This window comes from Wyeomyia smithii, chromosome 3, assembly GCF_029784165.1.
Source record: "Wyeomyia smithii strain HCP4-BCI-WySm-NY-G18 chromosome 3, ASM2978416v1, whole genome shotgun sequence".
Taxonomy (NCBI): Eukaryota; Metazoa; Arthropoda; class Insecta; order Diptera; family Culicidae; genus Wyeomyia; species Wyeomyia smithii.
Genome location: NC_073696.1, coordinates 253,836,042 through 253,851,837, shown reverse-complemented (window position 1 = coordinate 253,851,837; position 15,796 = coordinate 253,836,042). Strand labels below are relative to the sequence as shown.

At 35.5% G+C, this 15,796-nt stretch overlaps 2 protein-coding genes across 16 annotated transcripts in view; both read right to left on the bottom strand.

Annotated features, from left to right (window-relative positions):
- The window catches only part of LOC129730262 (low-density lipoprotein receptor-like), a 595,327-nt gene that overhangs the window by 173,324 nt on the left and 406,207 nt on the right, over positions 1-15,796 (bottom strand). The gene's annotated exons all lie outside the window — the stretch shown is intronic.
- LOC129730267 (uncharacterized) lies at positions 12,822-14,242 on the bottom strand. The gene is made up of 3 exons (XM_055689459.1): positions 13,606-14,242; positions 13,454-13,550; positions 12,822-13,392 (listed from the first exon to the last, which is right to left on the bottom strand). The coding sequence occupies exons 1-3, from the start codon at positions 13,777-13,779 to the stop codon at positions 13,331-13,333; spliced, it is 333 nt and encodes a 110-aa protein (XP_055545434.1). The 5' UTR covers positions 13,780-14,242; the 3' UTR covers positions 12,822-13,330.

Genomic DNA, 15,796 nt, shown 5'->3' with positions numbered 1-15,796 from the left:
GGCTGGATCTGACCGCTAGGTGGATTAATTTAGGTTTTTATTTCAACTTTGCTTTATTTTTATGTCAGCTTTTTATTTATGGTCTTACTTTGTAACTCATAGGCTTTCCGCTTCTCAGCATTTTAGATTTTGACTGTTCTAAATTTTGCCGTTTATGATATTTTAGCTTCCTAACTTTCTTAAGTTCTATTTTTAAACATTAAAAGTTTTCATTGTTTCCGAAGTTTTTAATATCCAACTCCCTATTTTTTTACTTTCCAATTTGTGAATGATAACATTATCAATTTTTATTGGTTTTCAGACTTCTATAGTATTTTTTTATTTTCATTTTTTTAACTTCAATTACTAGTTTCATTTCTGTTCCGGGCTTGTTCAACCTGAGCTTTTTTTAACTAAGTTGAAGTTTTCTCTGTTTTTGAGTACTTGTTTACACCTTTGGTCTTCTAACTCTTTTTCATTTTAACTTCAACCGTTTTAAAAAATTCCTATGTTCTTAGCTTTTAACTTTTCAGCTTCTTGAAGTTTAAATTTTTCTTTTTTTTGCATACTCAGTTGCCTAACTTTCCATTTTTCTAGGCTTTTTATAACACTTTTTCCCACCATTATTTAAATTTTCATGTTATTATTATTTTCAACCATTTAGCTTTCAAAATTATGGAATTATCTCTCTCTCTCTATCTCTCTATCTTTCTTTCTCTTTATCTCTCTTTCTCTCTATCTCTCTTTCTCTCTATCTCTCTTTCTCTCTTTCTCTCTTTCTCTCTATCTCTATCTGTATCCTCCTTTATCCTCCTCTATCTCTTTCTATCTCTCTCTACCTCTCTCTCTCTTTCTCTCTCTATTTCTCCCTATTTCTCTCTATCTCTATATCTTACTCTCTCTATCTCTCTCTATCTCTCTATCTCTCTCTATCTCTCTCTATCTTTCTCTATCTCTCTCTATCTCTCTCTATCTCTCTCTATCCCTATTTTTAGCTCTAACTCTGGCGCTAGCTTTTACTTATTCTTTTACTTCTAACTCTACTTCAGTTCTTTCACTAATTTTTCCACTTCGTCACTTCTTGATTGCTGACTGAAAACGTCAAGTTAAATTGTTTAATTCCAAATTTAATAATTGGTTTCTTTTTGTTTGTGGTACGTTTCAATTTTAGTATGACTGTTTTGATTATTGCAACTGTCTACATTTTGGCTTCCTAACTCTCCCACATTAAGAATTACTTATTGTTTCAAAACTTTAACTTTTTACTATTTAACTTTTTAATTTGCTGGTGGCGAACCAGCCTGTGGCTGAAAGCCACCTTGATATAGTAATAAAAAAAATCTTTTTAATTTGCAACTGTTTACATTTTAATTTTCAATTCTTTTTCAACTTACAATTTTTTTTCATATTTATAACTTGTTTCATTTTATCTATGATTCTTGTTTTTCTTTTTCAACTAAGTCTCTTCCATTTGCAATTTATTAATTTACAAACTATCCGTCTGTTTAAAAAACCTAAAAATATTTATCTTTATAAGTGTTTTTTAAGATGTAATTTTCAAGCTATTGATTATTTATTATTGACTAGCTGACCCGGCTAACTTCGTTCCGCCCACTTTATTCTTTATTTAATTAATTTTAAATATTCTATAATATTATATAAATTTTCATGTTATTATTATTTTCAACCATTTAGCTTTCCAAATTATGGAATTATCTCTCTCTCTCTCTCTATCTCTCTATCTTTCTTTCTCTTTATCTCTCTTTCTCTCTATCTCTGTTTCTCTCTATCTCTTTTTCTCTCTATCTCTCTTTCTCTCTATCTCTATCTGTATCCCCCTTTATCCTCCTCTATGTCTTTCTATCTCTCTCTACCTCTCTCTCTTTCTCTCTCTACCTCTCCCTATTTCTCTCTCTTTCTCTCTCTACCTCTCCCTATTTCTCTCTATCTCTATCTCTTACTCTCTCTATCTCTCTCTATCTCTCTCTATCTCTCTCTATCTTTCTATCTCTCTATCTCTCCATCTCTCTATCTTTCTATCTCTCTATCTCTCTATCTCTCTATTTCTCTGTCTCTCTATCCCTCTCTCTATCTCTCTCTATCTCTCTCTATCTCTCTATCTCTCCATCTCTCCATCTCTCCATCTCTTCATCTCTCCATCTCTCTCTATCTCTCTATCTCTCTATCTCTCTATCTCTCTATCTCTCTATCTCTCTATCTCTCCATCTCTCCATCTCTCCATCTCTCCATCTCTCCATCTCTCCATCTCTCCATCTCTCCATCTCTCCATCTCTCCATCTCTCCATCTCTCCATCTCTCCATCTCTCCATCTCTCCATCTCTCCATCTCTCCATCTCTCCATCTCTCCATCTCTCCATCTCTCCATCTCTCCATCTCTCCATCTCTCCATCTCTCCATCTCTCCATCTCTCCATCTCTCCATCTCTCCATCTCTCCATCTCTCCATCTCTCCATCTCTCCATCTCTCCATCTCTCCATCTCTCCATCTCTCCATCTCTCCATCTCTCCATCTCTCCATCTCTCCATCTCTCTATCTCGCTATCTCTCTATCTCTCTATCTCTCTATCTCTCTATCTCTCTATCTCTCTATCTCTCTATCTCTCTATCTCTCTATCTCTCTATCTCTCTATCTCTCTATCTCTCTATCTCTCTATCTCTCTATCTCTCTATCTCTCTATCTCTCTATCTCTCTATCTCTCTATCTCTCTATCTCTCTATCTCTCTATCTCTCTATCTCTCTATCTCTCTATCTCTCTATCTCTCTATCTCTCTATCTCTCTATCTCTCTATCTCTCTATCTCTCTATCTCTATCTCTATCTCTATCTCTATCTCTATCTCTGTCTCTATCTCTATCTCTATCTCTATCTCTATCTCTATCTCTGTCTCTGTCTCTATGTCTATCTCTATCTCTATCTCTATCTCTATCACTATCTCTATCTCTATCTCTATCTCTATCTCTATCTCTATCTCTATCTCTATCTCTATCTCTATCTCTATCTCTATCTCTATCTCTATCTCTATCTCTATCTCTATCTCTATCTCTATCTCTATCTCTATTTCTATCTCTATCTCTATCTCTATCTCTATCTCTATCTCTATCTCTATCTCTATCTCTATCTCTATCTCTATCTCTATCTCTATCTCTATCTCTATCTCTATCTCTATCTCTATCTCTATCTATATCTCTATCTCTATCTCTATCTCTATCTCTATCTCTATCTCTATCTCTATCTCTATCTCTATCTCTATCTCTCTCTCTATCTCTATACCTATTTTTAGCTCTAACTCTGGCGCTAGCTTTTACTTATTCTTTTACTTCTAACTCTACTTCAGTTCTTTCACTATTTGTTCCACTTCGTCACTTCTTGATTGTTGACTGAAAACGTCAAGTTAAATTGTTTAATTCCAAATTTAATAATTGGTTTCTTTTTGTTTGTGGTACGTTTCAATTTAGTATGACTGTTTTGATTATTGCAACTGTCTACATTTTGGCTTCCTAACTCTCCCACATTAAGAATTACTCATTGTTTCAAAACTTTATCTTTTTACTATTTAACTTTTTAATTTGCTGGTGGCGAACCAGCCTGTGGCTGAAAGCCACCTTAATATAGTAATAAAAAAAATCTTTTTAATTTGCAACTGTTTACATTTTAATTTTCAATTCTTTTTCAACTTACAATTTTTTTTCATATTTATAACTTGTTTCATTTTATCTATGATTCTTGTCTATCTTTTTCAACTAAGTCTCTTCCATTTGCAATTTATTAATTTACAAACTTTCCTTCTGTTTAAAAAACCTAAAAATATTTATCTTTATAAGTGTTTTTTAAGATGTAATTTTTAAGCTATTGATTATTTATTATTGACTAGCTGACCCGGCTAACTTCGTTCCGCCCACTTTATTCTTTATTTATTTAATTTTAAATATTCTGAATTGATTACACATACTTCCATAATTGACCTTGTCTGTGAATGAATGACGAATCGAACATAGGATACGTTCAAACTCATAAGAAAAAGCGAAATCAAATAGTTCGAATAATCACTTATCTCTGACAATTGAACTATTTATCCAAAATGGGAGTTTCGCTATTTCGGAAAAAAAAGTTGTTGTTTATAAGTATAAATCGTATGATCAGAAAGGGTTGTGTACAAAGATAAGATTATTTAGTCCCTAGATAAGTAATGTCGCTGGCGTCGCTGAATTTTTACAGGTTATGTATAGAGTTGATCTGCTTGGGAACGTAACGTCAAACGACGTTACACTGAACGGAATTGTCGAGTCCTTATTAGAGAATTTATTATTCAGAAATATCAGACGGGTGAAATTAAAAAATTCATATGAAATACTCGATGCACTAATAATTCACATTAAATAATATGATTCGCTATACACACTCGTAAAAAAATATCGTCAATGAAAAATTTTGCATTTATATTTTCTGTGATAGTTGTCGATGATTTACAACATGAATTCAAGCGCATATGTGAAAGAAAATCATCCATGCCAGCCCCATCAACCTCTATGTCAGGCATCACCTGACATCTGAACTTGGATTACAACTTAACAAATAAACTTGATATTTCGAACGATTAAACTATTAAATACGGTTTGAGAACAGATCAATCTACAATACGCAACCCAGTTTGTGTTAATTGTACGCGTAGTTGCTGAGTAATAAGAGTTTGAAGGTTATTTTCGAGGTAAAATCTGATTACTCTCCGCCGGGAATGGGTTAAGGAAATCATATACAAACATGAACTGTTCTACGATTCAGTTTCACACCGTTTCACTCTCGATGTGCTCATCCATAATCTTTCCCATAGTTAATAACAATCATTTTACTTGTTTAGTGTTGCCCTTATTTGTTTGAACTGCGCAAGCAAAGGGTGATAATCAGTTCTTAAATGATATACAATCGTTAAAAGCTAAAGTCAAGCAATGATAACACATTTATGTGCGAGCAATTTGGTTCAGTGTAGTCTGCTTTTTCTTTTGGCAGTTTTTGCCCATAACAAGGCTCAAAATAGAGGTAGGTCAACAAGATCATGATTCTCAAAGCAGTTTTCAAGTCGAATCGCGACAAATCGACTCTAGTGCTTGGGATCTTTTGTGCAACATGATTTGCCTCGAATACAATGGGCACACTAGCGACATTACTTACCTAGGGACTAAATAATCTTATGTACAAAGTCATGACAGCAAGGTTGATGTAGAGTTGCATAAGACTGTTTGTTACATCAAACACATTTTTGCATTCGAGAGTGATCTCGAATCATTAGTTCTAAGCAAACTTCTCCTTTTCAATATTTCTTCTAAATACAGACCTAATTATTATGTTAAATATTAATATTCTGGAGACTCTCAATATCGAAGCAAGCTGTACCTGCATACGACATGAATCCTCATCGAATGATTCCTCCAGTTCATTTTTATTGCCTTAAATTTTTATTGCCTTATATCACACGGACAGTCGTCAACATCGAAATTACCGTCCTTAAAACGACAAAACTAATCACGACAAGTCGTTTCACTTAAATTTTTTTGACTCTCGATGCGCTTCAGTTATCGTTTTCTTTTAATGAAATGTGAGAACTAACATATTCCACAAATGATGGGTTTTTGGCAGTAAATCGGACATTTTCACACAACTAAAATATATGAGGCTTCAATAAAATCACTAATATCCTGACATGTTAAAAATGTAAAAAGTATCGGGAATGCTAAATTTGATAAAAATGTTAAACTGTCAAAAATAAAAGAAAGAAAAAGAAGATCAAACAACACGTTAGTAAATCTGATACAAATTTTGAATAGTTTTTATGTCCACGGTTATCAATGTTAGCTAAGGGGAGGGAAAAAATAAAAATAATACTGAGAAAAAAAGCTGTCATAAAAAAATATGTGCACGACGTTTGTAACTTGCATGCAAAAGTGTGTCGAAAAATATCTCATTATTATCATTATTAATCATTAGGCTTGCCTTTTGATGACACTTCCACTATCACTGGACTTGTTTGTTGCTAAATTGAGCATATACTCTGTCGAAAAGTCAATAATATTAACAAAACGGCTTGAACTTTTTTTCTCCAATTTCAACATTTTTGAGGAGGGGGGGAGGGGAGTGGCATAAAATGAAAATGAAATTTGTACCGGCCTAATAGCGGAAATACCATAAATGTTAAAAATGACAATACCTAGTATCAGAAGTGACAAAATGAAATCAAACATGTCAAAAAAGGTAAATCGCTTTTTACGCGGGGGATACGTGCCGCGTAAAAAAACCGCGTAAATTTCGGAATCCACGTTTAAAAACGCGTATATTCCGGAATCCGCGTAAAAAACCCGCGTAGAAAAACGCGTAAACAGCGATGTTAGTACCATGGAACGGGGTGAAATTGATCAATTTTTATAACAATTTCCAATTAACTTCATGTACATTTTTCCCGAAATAGTTTAATTTTAAAACAAGTACTGGTATGTGCTCCAGTAAACCTCTATGGCTATTGGTGAAATTTCTATCGTCTACTTCATGAAATAAATTCGATAATGCTATAAGGTACTATGAGGTAAATTGGGGTGAAATTGATCACAATTGAAATCTATACATTTTTTGGCGATGTGCTTTTTTTTTCGATATGCTAAAGATAAATGATGATTTCTGTGCTGAACAATCTCATTTACAGCTAGTTTGGAAACGAAAATAACGATATTTCAGGTTAAAATTTATTCATTTTGGTTCACGAACTGCAGTTTGCTTTATTTGCTCTTATTCGATCATCGTTAGATCGATTTTAATTCGGTTTGTTGCAAAATCTCAAAAACTAGCTCTGGAATTGAAATCTTTGTGGTTTCCTGCGAATTCATCAGTATTTCTTTAATTGTAAATGGTGGAATGCTCATTATTGAAAATTACATTTTTTGAGCTTTGATCAAACTTTACTCACTTCTCCAAATTTAACGTAATTAACCCTCAACTAAGATTACTTTCAGTAAATTCAATACTTTTTCTTGTTGAAAACTTGTTTGATCAAATTTGATTGAGTTTTGACTGAGTTAGAAGAATTTTTCGAAAATATGAAAAATTGCACCGGGCATGCAAGGGTTAACTTTGACAGATATGTGAATCATGCAAAAGTTGCGTTAAAGGACACGTTAACATTGCCTAGTGTTGTAAGAGCAATATCTTCTGATTAGTATTTTTTAACACGAATTTTCAGGTGATCAATTTCACCCCACTGATCAATTTCACCCCATTCCACGGTATATGTCCAAAATTGCGAAAGTGGTAAATTACTGAAACGGGTCAAAATAAAAATGTCACCAAAACTTGGTCAAACATGGTAAAGAGATAGAAGCCCTTATAAACTCACTTGAAAGCTCCTAATTTGGTAAACTTCTCGAGCATAAGCACTCGAAAATTCAGTAACACATTGTAACATTTTTTCTCTTTGGCTTCTTTGTACATTTTTTTTTACGTATTTTGATTCAAAAACAAATTTCCCTAAGTTTGGACATATTCAAAAGAGAAATAATATCAAGTATATATAATAACAATTTGTCTTCACATAATCCTCCTCCTCTTACGGAAACGGGCTCGCGTTCTTGGCTATGCTTAAAACAAGAAAGTGTTGAAGAAGAACTAAAAATTTCACCAGCGTTGCAAAGCGAGCAAGAAACAAAACATTTCTCCTCGTTTCTGCTCTAGAACAAGACATCTTTTGCACACACGCTTTCGAGATACTCTTTCTTCTTCATGTACCTGTCTGAGTAGCTGCTGTTGCTGCACCCGCACGCAAAAACTATTTTGCCTTGCGACTGTGGAAGAGTAAGCGAGTTCCTGTAGGAGTACTCGATTGAAATTGCCCGACTAGGAGGAGTACTTGAGAAACTGTGCTCGAAATCGAAAATGCTTTCTTCATCCACCCGGTTTTGCTTTGTGCACCGACAGCCGAACGTGGGGGATTAATCTGTTAAGTATCGCATACTGAAACTTGAAAAGTTGCTGTAATTGTACACAATTATGCCATAATTTAACTATGTTTTTCATTGTAAATACATCAATTTTACATTGAATATCATTGTCTAGAACAATAAAAAACATCGTTTTTGCCATTTTTACCATGAAAAAGGGGGTCGTTATGTATCTTAACAGCATTTTTTCAGGCTTTTTTCCCATACATTCAGAAGTCACTGACAATGTTTTTCATGGTAAAATTATTGTCGTTGGTAGATTCAACAACAAAACGCGTTGTTAAAACAGGGTAATGACAACAATCGTTTGCCAGCTTACAGTGAAAAAAAACCGTGTTTTTTTATGGTTACAATAAAAAACATTGTCCGTTTATTGTTCTCAACACAAAATACATCGTAAATTTTTTTTTCGGGTGTACTCGCGAGAAAGGGACTAGGCGGGCGTGTGTGCATATGATCTCGGGAGCGAATGCGAGCAAGGATGACAGCAAGATAGAACGAGAAATAGCTTGAATGGAGAATACTCCAGCGTGTGATATCGGCAGTTACGAGAACACCACTTGAGGTGTTGCATGCTGTTTACGAGTGAGACTAACAACATTGAATGTCACAACGGATCACGCTCAATTCTTAGTTTATTTAACCGAGTTTGCTAAAGTCTGAGTGACTTTATGAAAGGCGTTTGCATTTTCTGTGTACGCAAGTTTTTTTGAAATGGAGGGGGAGCTTCTCCGTAAACAATTGTCTATGATTCGTAAATATTTGTCTGTTATCCTATTCAAGCTGTCTACGGAGGTCATTGAAGTACTACATGCGTGCAGTCTTTGTGATGAAACTATGGGGTGGCACGAAGGCGGCCAGCTGTGGCTTATATAGAAATTCACCCTAAGAATGTTTATCCTAATTTATTATTTTGAAACACCGGCAGCTCAACCACATTGATGAATTCCTTTTTTGCAGAAATGGCTTAAGGGATAATTTTACGATCAATAACAAATGAAATGGTCCCCGTGGTTCTGTGGTTAGCGATGTCGGTCGACTAGCTCTCCCAAACGGTTGTGATATCGGGTTCGATTCCCGATCAGGTTGAGGAACTTTTCGAACTAGAAATTTTCTCGACTCAGCACTGAGGCACGGTGAATCGTTGTACTTATCCTACAACATGCAAAATGTGCCGAAAACAATATCGATAACGAATTCTCTCAACTAATCTAGTTGATCGAGACCGCATTAGCCCCCAGGCTAGCGTGCGATATTGTTGTTGTTAACAAATGAAATGGTAAAGGCATAATACATTTCAAATGAAATCACTTTATAGAAAACGCGATGAATACGAGATTTTTAAGTTTGGCCAGTCCTGGCCAAGAATGCCCCGCAAAAGGTTGAGGATTATGTGAATACAAATTTTTATTGTGTCTTTAAACATTGCTAACACTCTTGATAGTACTTTATACAGATTTGAGATTTAAAATAAGTTCATCTAACGTCGAGATAAACCTGCTTCAGTATTGTAAGAGAATCGGGGCAAATTAATTTTTGCATCAAAATACTTGAACATTCATAAAAAGAACCCGGTGCAGATGAAAAAGTAAATTTCTGTAGCGCTGTGTACAGCTGTGTTAAAGTAAACACCTAGAACGTTATCATGCCTTTAAGAAAACAATCAAAGCATACCCGATGAAACGATTATGACAAACGGGTAACGAAAATATATCTGAACCTGATAGAAATAACAAAGCCTGTAATATTCTTGTTATGCCGGAAAAATAAAAAGCACACAATTATATCAAATTCAGTTGATCATGCACTTGTATGTTAAAAAGTGTGTTTTTCAAAGCATATTCCTAACAAAATTTGTTATTAAATTAACAAAATATTGTACATTCTAATTAATTCTGATCTTTTTTTTTTGCCAAAAACCTTACAAAACTTGCTATAGTTTGTAATAATCAGTAAGTAATTTTGAAAGGAATTTTGATATTTTAACTTTTAACGAGACCAAGTTTTAAGCACAAGTTGATACAAAAAATTCGTAACAATATATCAAGATTTGTTATAATCCTGGTATTTTTGACTGATCGGGTATGCATCAGTGCCCTAATTGTATATGAAACGAAATCTGTCTGCGTTCAGGGCAAAAATCTATAAACATACTTTTGGTCATAGTATGGGTAACACACTATCTTCGGCTATTAGCCGAAATTTTCATGTCCAATTTCGAGGTTGAAACTCAGGAGAATAAACTTTTCCCTCGGATATGGAAACGATATGTTAACGATATTTTCCTTTGGTGGAAGAACGTTATTTACCACAAACTTCAAAATTTTTCAAACTCACGGCACAGTAGAAAAATGTGGAGGGAAAACTGCCTTTTCTTGATTTGCTTACTACACGGAAGGAGAATGGCACGAAATTCGACATTCATCAAAAACCAACGTCAACAGATCGCTGCCTTAGATCTGATTCAAACCATTCCAGTGGTCAAAACAGGCCCTTGTAAGGGTTGAGTAGCAACACATACAGTGACTAACCAACGCGAGATCGATTGGGAAAAGGTAGGTCCGATCAGACGCACTAATTAAATTGCCCTGGACATCAATGTATATGACTACTTTCAAACAACCACTGATGAACGCAACAACGCTCTTCTATCCCACTTGACAACGAGGAAAAACTAATCTCCAGCTCTCTTCTCTTCGACGCGATGAACGAGGATTTTAGCCAATTGAAAATGAATCCTCGTCCTGTCTATGGGCAATATGTAGCCGGAAACCGGTAGACGACAGATGATAAGCAAAGAGTTTTTTGTCTGATTACTCGCCGTGTTCCGTTCATGTTTGCGTTTATCGCTGAATTCATTCTCAATCTTTTCTTCAGTTTGCGCTACAAGTCTCGGGTTAGTTGGTTGACTAATTTTTTCTAGACTTCCTACGGTTCCTAGCAATTCTTAGGAATTTCATAGAACTGAATGATCATATATTTTGTAATGCGTATGGATAGAGCTTTACTCTCGAGTTAAGTTTCCATTCAAACTGACTGACGTACAAGCAAAACATGGCAATTTTAATATTATTTTTCAATTGTCATTTTTGATTCGTCTGAAATGCACAAGTGTTTTTAAAGAATATGTTTTTGACCTAAAAGACGCTCGACTTTTCGACGCTTTCGACTAAGAGACACATGACTTTTTCTCTAATATTTAGACTTATATTATTGCGTAACGTAAACGTAAATGTGTAGATCTAGTATGCGTAAATCGTACTATAAGGTGCGTTGAATCATCGTAATCATGCATAAAATTGCGATGAAAAAGGAACCCCAGTTTCTTAACCAGCAATCAGCCCACTCATACGGTAGTGAACGAATGTCTACGAAATAGCACCGCCGAGGATGGTTTGAAAATATGTCGATATCAACGTGTTCCCGGGCAAAAATGCAGACGTTCTTAACGTCAATGATAATTTCCAGCAACGAATTAGATTTTGTCGGAAATCTCGAAAGCTCGGACGGGATGAGGCTCCTCAACCTCAACGCAAATCGAATAACAACAATTATCAGCAACAAGCAGAAGGAAGCCACAATTGGGATCGATACTTGCGTTTCGTTCGTCCCAAACCGGAGGCGACACCCTAAAGAGCGATGTAAAAATAGAAGACAAATTAATTTACCAACGCGTTCAGTGAGCAAACAGACGTGCAACTAGTTCTCGCAGAATACTTACAGTCAACAAAGGTCTGCTTGTCTGTTCAGTAGAGTGCGCTCTCTACAAGCTAGGATGATATGGCGATAATCAAAGGAATGGGGGTAAAAAGGATAATTACAGTGTAATTAGATTTTAGCGCTTGTAGCGCGCTTTGAAGTTATGCCTGTTACAATAAATTCTGCTCTTTCCGTCCTCCGTAATGGCCTTTGGGTTAGCTGATTTCGAATTATGTTTCTGAAGATTCACGATGCCGTAAAGGTAGTCTCTCGAATCTACCGAAAACCGTGCGTTTTTTTTTTTTTTTTCAAATAATCTTTTTTTGTATTTCAAATTCATTGTAATTAACGGAGGCGCTCGATCGTTCGTTTCGACAGTAAAGGAGGTCATCAGAAATTTTTAATACCCTCCGCTCCTCGTTAGACTGGTTGCAGGGTAGCGCAAAATCGCATTGTGAATTTTCCATCACGCATGAAAAATTAAAGCAATTGTGTGCAACTTCCGCTTTGAAGTTCACGATGCTGCGCTGCCTGGGAGATAAACTCTTCAAACTAAGTTGCACTAAGCTGATGATGCGCAGCGTAACGGCAGAATTCATGATAATTAGTGGATATAAGCGGCAGGATAGGGAAGAAAAAACCGACGACAGGAGGGGTCGAAATATGAAGGCAAAGTATTTGTTCAAGCGAAGCGAAAAGCTTCACGAGTTATCAAACGAGACGCCGAACGAAAAAAAAGTCCTTTAATCAGTGTTAACGAAGTTGCTCGTTTGCGTTTCGGTTGCTTCCGGTCTGTACGAAAATTCTCCCTGCTTGTCACTACACAAAAACATGGAAAGAACCGGGGCAAATCACGTACACATGTGCAAAGTGTGCAAACGACCGTGGTTTATAATTCCAACGCCGGCGATAGTTTTCCTTCTGTTCGGACAAAGTTAGTTAGGTAACGAGTTTTCTCCTTATTTTCCCACCGAATGATGCCACTAACTGGCAGTTTAGTAGTTTGTTGACTTATTTTTCCCCGCAATAGGAATGGAGAGGGATTCAATAACAATTTCGAGTTTAAATCGAATTTTTTATTTCAACATAATCGTTTGTTTTAATTACCTAAAAATTACGTTCGCTAGAGCACCACAATTTTCACTTCAATCTGAGCTCATTGCACACAAGTCCTGATTTACAACCAATTTGTGTAAAATCAACAAAGAGCTTTTTCCAACCTGTGCCGAAAACCAGCACAGAAGCTCCAGGCATCGCTCAAACCCGAATCAATTCTACAAGTCGTAAGAAGGTAATCTGAAAATCAGAAACCAGCATCAAACCACAGGCACCGGCACCGGTGGGGTATTCATGAATTGTTTATTGTCACTGCTTGTGTACTGCACAAACAAGACACTGCTGCCACCTGTTCGTTCCTCTCCTTCGCCAACCGTGCACCGAACCACGCAGCAGCATCTCAGCGTTCGTTCGTTGTCGCTTTCACAGTTCATAAATAAAGCGTTCACTTAATTGCATTTTCCTCAATTTCACACTTTTCCCTTGCACTGAGTCAACTACTGCTGGCTGCAAGTTCTAGTATCAAGGTAGAGAAGGTACACACCGTCCTTCGGTGCCACTGTAGAGGACGCAACCAAGGGGCTACCAAATGGTGGTAAGTTAGTGACAACTGAGAAAATTGCCGGTTGATAACCAGGCGCTCTCGGGTTTCCTTGGAAGTACTGTCCCAGAGAATATATAGAAAAAAATTAAAAAAGAAAGAACCAGATGAAAATCCCTCACCCCCACGCTCGGCTCCTGTCAGGCTAAGGAAAGTGATGCCCCTAGTAATGAGATATCCCTCGGTTCTCGGTGCCTCCCGGGAATAGTAGGCGGTACGCTATTTGCATGAAATTTCATTTTATAATCTTATTATTGGAATTAACGAGGATTACCTTTCGCCGGTTGGGGCTGCCCCGATTGCTTTCGCTTTTATCAGAATCTATTTGTTTGCGCGCCGGTCCATTCGGGATGAACTTACGCGGGACGTGGAACGAACGGGATTTGGGAATTATGAGCAAGGCCGGAATAACTATGGAATAATCTTCTACTCCTCGGGAGAAAATCATAGCCAAACCAGATGCTAGGAATGATTCCCAAATTAGATTCTATTCAAAGGAGAGAGAGATTAAAATAAATTTACGAACAAACATTCTGCGGCAGGGTTTCAAACTGGCCGAAAAGTATTATTTTTCATGCAGACAATGATAATTTGTTTTCAAACTAATTCTCGAAATAAGCATTTTACGAAGTTGCTATAAAAAGCAAAGATTGTAAGTTTCTTCGGGAAATTTGGATTCGACACATTTTATTGATTACGGTTCAGTGATCTTTCAGGCGTTACAGCGATTTGCTGCTGAATATAGGTACTTGATAAATTCGAAAAATAAAAGGTTAAGTAGCTGAAAAAACAGTGAAATTAATAAGGAAGTTCGTTGAAAGAGTTGAACAAAAAAGTTAAGGGAGGAAACAAAAGAAGTTACAAAAGCTGACAAGGTTTGAAAAATTGAAAAAAATAAGTAGACGAAGAAGTTGCGCAATTGAAAAAATGCCAAAAAGATTCAAAAAAACATAGTCAATTAGTAACAAAATTATGCAACGTTGTAAAATTTAAAATAAGGCATGTTACAATAAAACAAAAAAATTATACATAATAAAAAGTATAAAGTAAAAAAGCGTACACAATAAGTAGCGGGAGATAATCAAAAAATCAAAAAACCAAAAAAGGTACCTAACAAATAAAAATTGAGGCGCAAGAGTATTCCAATAGATTTAATAATTAAAGATCAAAACACTTAAGTGTTTTGAGCAAAAAAGTTTATTTTGAACTGATAAAATGAAAATGGAAAAGAGTTTGAAAACTAAGAGTTGAACAAGTACACAGAAACAGAAAAAAACTTTATTTTAGTAGAAAGAAATGAACAAGATAAAAAAGTTATAAACAATGACAAATAAAGCTGAACACAAATGGAAACAAAACTTCTATAAAATATAAAAGGGAATTAAAAACTAAAAATGTTAACGGTAACAAATTGAAAAGTTAAAAAAAATAAAAAGTTGGAAATTATAAAATTTTGAAACAATTAAAGAAATAAACGTGATAAAATATAACGAAGCTAAAATGTCAAAAAAGGAATATTTGAAAATGGAATATTTAAAACAGCCAAAAGTTAAAGTTAAAAGCCAATTAGTTACTGGGAAAGTTGAACATACATAAGACATTAACAATGTTGAAAAATTGCAGAAAGAATGTTAAAATTTATGCTGTTCAAAAATTAAAAATTAACTCGAAGATACAATAAACCTTAAATAAAAATTAGAAAATAAATCAAAATTAAAATTTTCCAACAACCAAAATTAACAAATTCGAAACTTTAAAAAATTTTCTAGTCAAAAGTTAGGAAGTGACGAAGTTTAAAATGAAAGTTAAAGTAAAGGTAAAAGTGAAAGTAAAAGTAAAAGCTAGAGTTAGAGCCAGAGCTAGAGTTGGAGCTAGAACAAAAGTTAGAGCTGAAGCCAGAACCAGAACTAGAACTAGAACTAGAGCTAGTTTCCTAGCTAGATATAGAGCTAGAGCTTAAGTTAGAGCTAGAGCTAAAGCCAGAGCTAAAACCAGAACTAGACCTCGATCTTGAGCTAAAGGTAGAGCTAGAACTGGATGTTGAGCTAGAGCTAGAACTAAGTCTAGAGTTAAAGCCCGAGCTAGAGTTAAAGCTAGAGCTAGAATCAGAGGTAGAGCTACATCTAGAGCTAGAGTGAAAGCCAGTGTTAGAGCAAGAACTACAGTTAGAGCTAGAATTGAAGCTAGAACTAGAGTAAGATCTAAAGCTGGGACTAGAACAAGAGCTAGAGCTAGAATTAAAGCTAAAGCTAGAGCTAGAGTTAGAACAAGAGCTTGAGGTAGAGCTAGAATTAGAGCGAGAGCTAGAGGTAGAGATAGAGTTAGAGCTAGAGCTAGAGCTAGAGCTAAAGCTAGAGGTAGAGCTAGAGGTAGAGCTAGAGCCAGAGCTAAAGCTAGAGCTAAAGCTAAATCCAGAGTAAATGCTAGAGCTAGAGATAGAACTACAGTTGAAATTTGAGCTAGAG